Source organism: Polypterus senegalus, chromosome 15, assembly GCF_016835505.1.
Source record: "Polypterus senegalus isolate Bchr_013 chromosome 15, ASM1683550v1, whole genome shotgun sequence".
NCBI lineage: Eukaryota > Metazoa > Chordata > Cladistia > Polypteriformes > Polypteridae > Polypterus > Polypterus senegalus.
The window spans coordinates 72288222-72300494 of record NC_053168.1 but is presented as its reverse complement, the minus strand read 5'-3'; the positions used below and the strand labels follow the sequence as shown (position 1 = coordinate 72300494).

Below are 12273 nucleotides of genomic sequence, written 5' to 3'. Positions count from 1 at the left end.
GCATTTTTGTTGAATAAATAATTTAAAAGGCAAATTTTCCTTGTGTTATTATTCAAGTTGTGGAGGATGGCCGGCAGTTTATCCCGGCCAATACCCCCAAGCCGCCAGGTGGAGCCCTCCTTGCAGCATGGAGGTCCCCAGAAGACCAGCAGGGCATCATGGACAATGGAGTCTTTATGCACAGCCCTGCTGGATGCCATGGGGACCACAAGAGGGAGCTGCACGAAGGACCGAAGACTTCTTCGTGCCCTATGACCCGGAAGGTCATCATAGGAAGAGCGACGGGCTTCCGGGATGAAGAAAAGAACTTGTACCTGAACCCCGGAAGTGATTAAGAGTCACATGGACTGGGGATGGAGAACACTTCGGGGTCAGGGAATATAAAAGGACTGTGAGAGCTCCCAGATGGCGAGCTGAGCTGGGTGGAAGGGTGGCAACGCGTCTGGGAGTGGAGGATTGATTTATTGTGTAGTATTTGTGATTTATATGAGTATTGTGGTGAAGAGTGTGCTTTGTGCACTGTGGAAATTGAATAAAATCAAGGTTTGGACTTTTACCTGGTGTCTGGAGTTGTGGACAGGGGTTCAAGGGAGCGAGAGCGCCCCCTATCTACCACAAAGTATATCACCTTTATCTGTAGACACTGTTTGCATGATGATCAGCTGTTTGCCCTGATCAAATATGTCAATTTCCATGGAGTGTACTTACTTTTTCACATGTCTATATGTACTGTAGGTGTGTTGTCCAGGGATGGTGCACTGTGAGAAGACACTCTTTAAAGAGATTTGTAATGAGTGTGTAGTTCACTTTGATTACAAGTGAAAGTGTCTTTCACGAGAATGACATTTAACTGAATTTATATAAATGCTGTAACTAGTGATACAGTCAGGAGTAGTAATATTTAGTCAGCTGATCATTCTGTAATCCAAAATTAACTGATTCAGACTCCCAATTTTGAGCTAGAAAGGACAAGAGGAAAGTTCTCCTTAAACACCAATAATTTAGACTATGTAGCCACCATTATTTACATTTTTTTGCCGTTACAGGTAGTATGTTACTTTTGTTTCTTATTGTTAAGTAACTGAGAATATAAGGTTGTTAAAAGCAAATCCTTTTATAGAAAAATCTGAACTGATAGAGGAAAAACATCATATATCTACATATTCCTCAGATTTACTATAAATGCAGCACTCAGAGTGCATCATTGTGTGAAAGCAATTGCATTCAATTTATAGGACAAAAACAAAAGACAAACCTACCAAAAATATTCTTTCCAGTTGATCCTGGATATCTTTCATTCCGGGAAATGCAGCGACTCCTTGGATCATCTCTACAAAGATACATCCCACACCCCTGAAAGAGAAATATGCACAAAAACAGACTGAACTTTTGTTTTTAGAAATATATGCAAACAGTATGTAGCCAAATTTCAGTTAGATATTTTCAGTAATATCTTTCTTCCTCAAAATAATTTTGAATTACTCAATTATTTTCTGAATTCAGATTAAACATTACAAGATCAAGGAGCAAATATACAACTGTGGAAGTAACCCCTGAGGAAGACAGGAATAGTTCAATCAATCAGTCTTTATTCAGGCACCGGTGAGTACATAAGATTCATGCGTTGCAAGGCAAAGGAGGGAATTTCCGCTTTTCAGTTGGCTTTTTATTTTTTCCTTCCTCCCATCCCCTTCCCCTCACTTATCAAAAAGCATAATAGTATTTCATCTTATATTGCACAATTCAGCCAACCATTTCTGTTTTGTGTATGTGTCAGAGTGGCCCTAAAGAAGGAAAGGTCATCTTTCTTGTAACAGACACATTCCTCAAAAAGGAAGTTGTCCGAGGTCAGCTAACTGCAGCCTGTCTTATGACAAACGCCTGTATGAATAACCTGCCGTTATTGCAAAACAACTTTGTTAGCTTTTAACACTTAATAGCTTTGCAAGCAGTTACATTTTCTTTCGCACAACCAAAAGTTAACCTTTCAGGTATGGTATGAAATACCCACAGACTGCAAATTCAGCACAAAAAAGACAGGGTCGGAAACAGAACCCAGCTATCAGGATCTATAAGATTATTATTAATAGAAAATAAAAAGTCATGTATGGGCACAAATAGATATAAACTTAGCATGAAGTTTTATAAGCATTAAACTTGGTGTGAATTTTTACACGAATCAGGTATGCCAAGTAAACAGTTAAATAAAGGCATGTAGCATATTTCTTTTTAATTGAGCTCAGAGAGAAACCACCAGTATTTAATAACCCAAAAGGAAAGAGAAGGGAGAGCACCTTCCGGTTGAGGGCCGGTTAGAAAATAAAAGAAGCAAGGAATGAAAATTAGTTAAAAGGTACAAGAAATGTTGGTGGCTACAGAAAGGGCCTGCAAGAGGCCAGCTGAAGTGGGGAGTCAGAATAAGCAGTGAATTATCTGTTTCAAGCGAGGTCAAAATGATAAGAAGAGGCTTGTTTATCTGATGTCTCATACTTGTCATACCATAACAGAATGGAAAAATGAAAAACTTGGGCAGAGACTACAGCTGAGCTTGCCATACCTGGAAAACACTTGTGCAGCCACCAGCACTGTCAGTCAGTGTGTCAAATGGCAGTCAAAATGCAGTAAGCAGTGATTATCAATGACCTCTTATGGTACAGATGCTCATTATAAACATTACAGAGTGTCTGACTACACAAGGTATAAGCAGATCCACTGTAAGATATAGCACAAAGCAGACAAATTCTGAAAAATAAATAAATACATAAATATATGTATGGGAGTGTAAAACTGGTTTAATGAGTTGGGGATCCATATGTACAGCTTTTCAAATACACTCATTGTTCTCCAACATGCTGTATCTGTATCCAAATGCAGAAAGAGAAACCTAACTAAATTTGGCAGACGTTCACAGTTAATTCCATGAAAAGTCATAGAGATGATAATGAATATAAATGAAAAAGCCCTAAAACTGCTAACAGTGTTTAAATAGCAGAAATGAAGTGCCCATTGAAATGAGAATATAGTTCAATTTGGAGTCTTGCCAGTACAATACAGTACACAGGGAAATGAAAAAGAAGCCTACTGTCACTATAGTCTCAGATTAAGATAAATTATACCCCACCACCAACTGTCCAATTTTACACCCCTAGCAGAAACATTTAGTCGAAAAAATGTGCAGGGCCTCAATGTAAGCTGCATGGAAATTCTTATACTTACTTTATATGCAAACTAATATTCATCTCCTCTGTTTTAATTATCTGGTCACTATAAGTTGGGTCTTATTCTGGCATCATCTTGCTCAAAACAGACTGTACAAGCACACACGCTAACTTATACCAGGACAATTTAGAGTCTCCATTTAACCATATCTGGGTATGTTAAAGATATGCAACAAAAGCACAGTACTCTCAAAAAGCCCTCCTTCACATGGAAACTTTACACTGAGATGGGTCACTGAGGGTGTGAGGCAGCAGTACTAGACATACTAACTCCATGTCACTTGTACTTTAACATTTAAAGAAGGATGGTGTGTTTGTACCTATTAAATCATTATGCAGTATTTAACACTAGAAGTGCCACATTCAATGCTAATTAGTGTTGTATTATTAAATCTTTAATGACTTTATCAGTGTGCAATGTCATGCTCCTGTCCTTCTGGGACTTTTCAGAAATTGCTGCACATCAAATGCCCAAGTTGTTGCAACTCTAAAATTCCATTCAAAAAACATGATTGATGTTCTTCTTCACTTTTTTACACGAAAGATCCCCTACTACCACTACAAGCAACACAATTGAATGTTAGTATTTAGGTGTGAATTGCTGTCTCTCTCCTTAGGTGTGTCACACTCGACTGCATTTACATATCTTTTTCAAATCCTCTCCAGCCACTGTCACTGCCAATCCTAAATATCATTCCCCAGATGTGAGCTGATATCTATTTTCAGCACACAACACTTCAATAACCAATGAAAAAATATCACACTTATAATGATTCACATTGTTTCACTACACAAGATGAAGAAGAACACAGATCAGAAAACCATCAGCGCTCCTCTTAGTTTAGTTAGGTAAAAAACAGTAATAACCTCGCTTGAAATGGCATTTCAATGTTTTTCACCATCATGGAAAATGAAGAACACAGCCAACATGAATTTGACATGGAGAAGGGAGAACATGCAAAATGGCATATGGTGGAAAGAGCAATTGAGCCACGAGTGAAGAGCATAGCAGTGAATGGCAGCTCACTCTCAAAGCTTTATCAGACACGGAAGACCTGATGATGAATGCAAATGTGAGAACAAATAGCGTGCTTTCTTTGTGAAAAATTGAAGGACCATTGCAATATGGTACTTGACCCTAAATGTGGTGTCTTTTAAGGGAAAAAAATATTATTTGAGTAAAGCTATACAGAAATTTTAACACAATGGCACATGTATTGACTTACATAGACAGAAAATCACACGTATTTAATCAAATATATGTTTTGATAGCAGATGCATACACACATAAAGAAAACTGTTTATTGTATTTGTCAAATATTGTCTTTGAAAACATAACAAGTAAGCTGCATTCACTCACGAATTGGTCAATTCACAATGTGCCATCCCGTGTGTTCTCCTCTCCCTATGTAAAACTGATGCTGGCTGATAGACTTGCTGCTTTATCAGACTCTTGACAATCTTTGTGCAGCACTGCATCATGCATCATATATATATATCGATTGCTAGGGATACACAATGTGACTGGTGATGTGACCCACTGAACCTTTCACAGGTAATATGACAAAATTCACTGCTGACAACATTTTCACATCACTTTGCATGGCAAACAAGCTACTTGCCCAAACAGAAGTCTGCTGCATACCAAACTGTATGGGGTGAAAGGAAAGAGTAGGAGGTCAAGGAGACAGACACTAATGTGTGCAGAGTGCAGAGGCAATGAGACAATGCACACGTAGCAAAACAAAAGTGAATACAGTGCATTTATTTTTTCTATGTGTGTTGCTTGGACTGCAAAAATAACAGCAGATTGGTGATGTGAACAACATTATACTCAGTCCATAATGCTGCCTAAAATTTACATGCATAATCTGTAAAATGTGTCAGTAATGCTGTCATTTATGAAACTGTTTACTTTATATATAAAAATATTGTTTTTTGCTTAATTTAACATTTTTTGCTTCCTGCTGATTGAAAAAAGTAATTTTTCTTTAACGTTTAAATGCTGAAATGGCTTTATGCCAAGTCAGAGATCATCTTTGGAAAGTTGAGAGTGTCACAGCTTCCCTATGGGTTGTTTTCACTTTCAGTAGAATGAAAGAGTGCAAAATTGGAGAATGAACATAAAACAATAAGAAGACTAAGTGAAGTGTCACCATAAAAAATAAGTTTCTATTTTATGAATTATTCTAAGTGCTCAGCTGATTGAAATGTGCTGTTATACTTTTCAATAATAAAGACTGAGGCAGTTTTTTGCTCTGCAGCCATGCAACCTTGGAAGTTTATTTTATTTAATTTTTTTAAATATATGCTGACAATTTAAAGTGAAAATATTTGTAAACAATATATGCTGTGTACCAAGAAATTATTTTTTTTATGTTTACTATTTCTGAGTTTTTTAGGGTAGGACAGTAAGGACACATTATTAGGATGCCAAACTGATAGGCCATTAGAGAGTGTAAGTAGCACCAGATCGACCTTGGGTGAAAACTCAATGTTCAACTTTATAATTCTGTCATCCGTTTGGAATCTATATGTTTTGGCAACTTTGGTAAAAGGAGGTGTTGAACAGTCAGAACAAATTGGTGGTAAGCTGGCTGAGGTGGACAGAGCAAATGTACTACAGAGATCTGGAAATCCCAAAGAATTCTAAAGGTTTGCTGGGTATAACTTGTTGAATTCCTTTGTACAGGAAGAGTTTAACTGTGCCCTCTGAGATACCTTCTCTTACAGCTCAGAAAATATCAGGGTCATGGGGTCTGAATGGGCCATGTTCAACAGTTCAGTCATGGAGGCAGCTACAAGGAGTCTTGATTAGAATGTTGTTGGTGACTGTCATGGTGACAATCTTAGGGCATGTTGGAGCACACCAGCTATAACAGGAGAATATGTTTGAATAAAGAGACCTTCTGTAAAGGAAGGTATCAAGATTTGACTGAAAGGTACACTCAGACCAAAAAGAACACCAGTTACAGTAGTTGCAAATGCAAGAGATAATGTGTGGGTACAATTTGATGAGGTGATGAAGAATGACTTCGGATGGCATTGAAAGACAAACAAGTTAAATACAGGAAATGGGTACAGTAGATGAGATATTGCCCAAGTTGTTCTCCGCAACTGTCAGAAAATGTTGACCTCAATCTGCAAAGAACAGTGGTAGGAGAATTTTGAGGAACTCCTAAACCCTCCTTAGAAGTGGTAGCAACAGAAAGTATTGGCTGAGGCTATGTCCATCTCTGTGGCAGAAGTCACCAAGGTAATTAAAAAGCTTAGTTGTGGCAAGGACTGCAGGAGCGAGACAGATCCAACCAGAAATATAAACAACAGTCAATATCATGAAAGAGTTTTAAGTACCACACATACAGTATATAACGGGTATCTCTGATTTTTAAACAGGGAGTAACTGGGGTGTGTATTTTGATTACCAAACAACCATACTCCTCAGCCTCTCTGGTAAAGACATACTGATGTACTGGAATAGACACTCCATCTGATAGTTGAACCTCAGGTTCAGGAGGAAGAACATGGATTCAGTCCTGGCTATGGAGCAATGGACCAACATTTTACATCTGTACAGATATTTTAGGGGTCATTTGTCAATTCTGTCTACAGTAATCCCTCCTCGATTGCAGGGGTTGCGTTCCAGAACCCCCCGCGATAGGTGAAAATCCGCGAAGTAGAAACCATATGTTTGTATGGTTATTTTTATATATTTTAAGTCCTTAGAAACTCTCCCACACTGTTTATAAATATTCTCCGCACAGTTATACAGTAAACCCTTGTTTATCGAGGTTAATTGGCTCCAGACAGATAAATGAATTTCCACTAAGTAGGATTCTTTATTTATAAATCATTATTTATAAATATTTTTGCAGTTAGAGCATAGAAAACCTGTTTATGACTTTCTAAATAAGATTTAAACATTATTAGAGCCCTCTAGACATGAAATAACACCCTTTAGTCAAAAGTTTAAACTGTGCTCCATGACAAGACAGAGATGACAGTTCTTTCTCACAATTAAAAGAATGCAAACATATCTTCCTCTTCAAAGGAGCGCCGTCAGGAGCAGAGAATGTCAGAGAGAGAGAAAAGTAAACAAAAATCAATAGGGCTGTTGGGCTTTTAAGTAAATGAAGCACCACGATAAAGCCGCCGCAATGAAGGGATCGATGTGAAGGTAGTCTTTTCAGCATTTTTTAGAGGAGCGTCCGTATCTTCTAAGCAAACAGCCTCTGTGCAAACAGCCCCTCTGCTCACAACCCCTCCGTCAGGAGCAGAGAAAAGCAAACAATCAGAAATCAATAAGGGCTGTTAGAGATTTCAAATGTGCGAAGCACTGCGCAGGAAGCATATCGTATATCATTGAGGAGTTTTATTTAATATGTAATACGTGCTCTGATTGGGTAGCTTCTCAGCCATCTGCCAATAGCGTCCCTTGTATGAAATCAACTGGGCAAACAAACTGAGAAAGCTTGTATAAATTAAAAGACCCATTGTCCGCAGAAATCTGCAAACCAGCAAAAAATCCATGATATATATTTAGACATGCTTACATTTAAAATCCGCGATGGAGTGAAGCCGCGAAAGTCGAAGCGCGATATAGCGAGGGATCACTGTATATGTATTTTGTGCGATTTGAGAAAAGCTTGGATTTGTAAATTGCAATATGGTGTAGAAGGTGCTACATATGCACTTCAGGGGTTCAAGTGTTCAGGTGCTTCAAGAGTTCCAGGTTTGCTGCTGTGTGCTCTTCAATTCCTGTATGTGAAGAATTAGTTGTGTTTGCATATTGGATTAGACAGTCTTTTAATTATGTTCATTGGACTTGAACAATAGTGAATCTCCACTGCTAATCATAATTTTATTAGCACAATATCATGGTACAAATAAGAATTGGTGAGTAGTTAGTTCGAGTACCTAAGAACAGCACCACTGCTCTTTACACATAATGTTGTATCTCTAGCTTCATAAAACTGTGACCTTCAGAGTGCATTAGAATGCATAAGAATAGTATCATATACTACTTGTATAGGTAGGTGAGAAAGAAATAACAGAGCATAATATAACATTCTAAAACCCACTTAATTCAAGTCAGGGTTGTGAGGCAGCACTGGACAGAAAACAGTAAACAGAAATCTTAGTTATTGGCAAAAATGGACATAGTAAGGGTATTAGATATAAATGTGATCCCTTAAGCTTAAATGTCAAGTCAAAGGTAAAGAATTTAGGGGTAATTATTGAGTCTGACCTAAACGTTAAATCTGTTATTAGTCAGATTACTAGGATGGCATTTTTTCACTTAAAGAATATAGCTAAAGTCAGACCTCTTATAACTGCAAGTTGCTGAAAAATTAGTTCACTCTTTTGTTTTCAGTCATCTAGATTACCATAATGCACTCCTAATAGGACTACCTAAGAAAGACATCAATCGGTTACAGTTAGTACAGAATGCAGGAGCAAGAATCCTAACTAGAAAAAGAAAATCCGAGCATATCTCACTAGTTCTAGTGTTGTTACATTCCATATCTGTGTCACTTACAATTGACTTTAAAATACTACTAAAGGTTTTCAAAGCCTTAAATAATCTCACCCCCCATCCTATATTTTAGAATGTCTGTCCCTTAAACTCCAAGTCATAACCTCAGATAAGTGTCTGCTCATAATACCAAGAGCCAACCTGAAAAGAACTGATGAGACAGCCTTTTGCTGTTATGCACCTAAAATCTGGAATACTATACCAACAGAAATTTGCCAGGCTAATACTGTAGAACAGTTTAAAAAACTGCTAAAACCCATTATTTTAAAATGGCTTTTTCGTAGCTACATTTTAGTTGCATCCCTATTAGTCCATATGGACATTAAGTTATCATTTTCCTCTGGGTTCCGCAATTCCATACATTAACTGTAATATTCCCTGCTGCCTTTTCTGATTCTTCTGTGGTGGCACCTGACCAAGGTACCATTGCTGCCCCCTGTGTTCATGGATTGAATGGTGGGTGTCCCAGATATCCACATGATCATCATAATCAAATTCTTCCATGTGAAGCCTGTAAACCAGAGGTACTCAAGTATGGTGCTGGAGGTCCGCAGTGGTTGCAGGTTTTCACTTTAACTTCGATCTTAATTTGAACCTGTTTATTTACTAATAACACAATATTTTTTGGGCTTAGTTTTAATTCAGAACCCTTAATTGCCGATTTTAGTTTTAAACTGCTGCATTAAGGTTTTAACTATTGCCTGTTTTCTTACCAGCCATCAGTTAAAATGTGGTGCAAATAACACAGGAACCCCCCGCTCTCCAGTCAACCTGCTTCCATTTAAACCTGTGTGCATACATTATGAAGCATATAATTAAATTTCAAGTTTTGTTATCACTTAGGCCTGGCTTCTAATTACCAAACTGGTTGGAATGAAAACCCGTAACCACTAAGGTGTAATTGAGTAACCCTGCTGTAAACCATGAGGACTGATTTAGAAATTCAATGTTAGGTAGAATGCCCAGTTGGGGCAAGACAGGATTTTGGCCTTGGAACCCCTGCAGATTTTGTTTTTTTCTGCAACCTAGCTATTTTTTTTTAATTTGTTTTTTCTGTCCACCTGGACATCTGACCAAACCTTTTTCTTTGTAACATACTGTATAATATTATTGCCTAATCGTGTTTATGTTTTATATGAACTTCATTTTTATTTCTTCTTGGAAAGCACTTTGAGCTACACTGTTTATATGAAAATGTGCTGTATAAATAAGGCAGGCAGATGTCCTGAAAAGGTAAATACATTATGGAAAATTTTCTTATGTTAGTAAATATAGTATATTTGAACATTCTACCTTAGATTTGCTCTGTATGCATGTTTTTTTTTTCATTTAAATAATACATATTTTTGGTAATAAATTTCCTTTAAATACAATGTACATCCAGTGCAGCTTCATCTCTCTCAAAATGTATTCACCTCTTGAGCAGCAATTATTCCAAACAGCAGTCTTTGAAATTACAAGCCTCTACTTTTCTAATTCTCTTCATCTTTCTTATGGCATATCAATCAGCAAAACACAAGGCCAGTGCCTTTAAATATTCAAGGTCAATGTGGTCCTGTCTTAGTTCATGGATGAATTTAAGTTCATGAGTGACCTCTGGAGAAAACCTTGATATTCTACTACCTGTCTGTCAACACTGTATTAATGTGTGCAATCACTTTGTATATGCTGTTTTATTTGGGGCTCCGCTGCTGAATAATGGTCTTACCAATACTGATATTAGCTTTTGATACTCTGATTGGTTAAAAATTGTATTTCTCTTTTATAATGCAGTTTGTAATATAATACCCTTGAAAGCAGTTTTGTATTAAATCATAGTTGTACTGTATATTCCTTTCTAGTTATAACTATTAATGAGAAAGAAAAAAACTTCTAACATACAGTAAAAATTGCTTGCCTGCATGGGTGAGCTTGGAAAAAAGAAATGCAATTATTGACTTGCTCCTATAATGAAACAAATTCGGCATGTGTCTTTTTATCTTTTTTTAAGAATTACCATTTCTATCAGATCCAGCTTCTTTCCAGTAATGTTAATGACTTAAATCCTTTCATGCAAATGAAGACATAACTCTACTGTACAGCCGCTGTGGAATAAACTAAATACCTGTCCAAAATTAGATGCAGTTTCATTAAAATGCAAATGATCCACTTATTACAAATGTCTTTTAATTAGAAAATGTTACAAATTTTGCATCGTCTACAATGCAATGAGCAGTCTCTGGAACCAGTCCCTGGGAGCTTTTTAACAAAGAAGGGGATTAAAGGAATTATACTTTGTCTGTCACCTTCACTGCCGTGAAAAGAAAGGTATTGACTTTGCTGCCACTCATCATTTACTCTGATTACAGCTCCATTAAGCACGGAGAGCCAAGATAAATCTTAGTCAAACAAACAAAAACCTCATTTATGATGAATGTTTTCTATTAATACAGAGCTCCTCTCCTACTGAAGATTTTTTTTTGCCATTCATAATTTGCGATGTAACAAGCTGTGCAAAATCCTGAAAAAGGTCCATAAAAATGGAAATAAATTGATGACTTCATATCCTAGTAAATAGTAAAAGAACCTCCATAGTTCTAAAAAGAAAATGAATACAAAATACATTGATAGGGAATAATCTGAATAGAAATAATTCCTAATATCAACCTACTTAGTCTCAAGACTCAAGAGGAGCTATAGCCATTCCCAGTACTATTAAATGCAATGCTGGAAGGAGATGATCTGCCATTCGATTAAAGGGCGCATTCTTGAACACAGTAACACTCACTTGCACTGAGATAGAAGTTTCAGTAAGAATAGCCCATCATGAACTTCACTGACAGTGATGCTACAGCATGTTTTGCTTGTGATGTATAAACCATATTTCACCTAAAGTGCATTTTATAAAGCAGTGTTCTGCTCAGTAGAAAAGAACTAAATCAGCAAGTGAATAAATGAAAATATGGTGCTCACCAAATGAAGTGTACTGTACATGCCTCAATACTTGTTTCATACAGTTTAGGCTTCATATGGTTCTGAAGCTGAAGCCATTCCCAGAAATATTAACTGCAATACAGAATGGAAATGGGGTGCCAGTCCATTGAAGAGCACCTTCATGAAAACATCAGCACTCACTTGCACTAAGATGGAAGTTTCAGTAAGGACAGGCCATTAAGAACTTCATTGAGAGTGCTGCTACATAATATTTTGGTTGTGATGTACACACCATATTATACCAAAAATGCATTTCATAAAGCAGTAAGGTCTGCTCAGCTGAAAGTAAATGAATCAATAAGTGAATGAATGAAAATACAGAGCTGGACAAATGAACTCTACATGCCTCAATACTTTTATTTTATGATGTAGCATTTCAATCATGTTGGTAATGGAATCTTTCAGATTGACTGTCCTCTAATCCACATGTTACTAGTGGTCACAAAATGGTTTGAGGAGCATAACAAGGATACAAGCCATACACTATGGCCACCCTAGTCACCAAATACAAAAGCCAACTGGAACGACAACTGAGGCAGTGTGTAA

General features: G+C 37.1%; 1 protein-coding gene across 4 annotated transcripts in view; it reads right to left on the bottom strand.

Annotated features, from left to right (window-relative positions):
• cdk14 (cyclin-dependent kinase 14) overlaps nt 1-12273 on the bottom strand; it is an 891964-nt gene that overhangs the window by 337616 nt on the left and 542075 nt on the right. For all 4 annotated transcript variants that reach the window (XM_039736967.1, XM_039736966.1, XM_039736968.1 and 1 more), the window contains one exon: nt 1260-1353. In XM_039736967.1, the coding sequence (XP_039592901.1) occupies nt 1260-1353 (94 nt within the window). The remainder of the gene's footprint in view (nt 1-1259; nt 1354-12273) is intronic.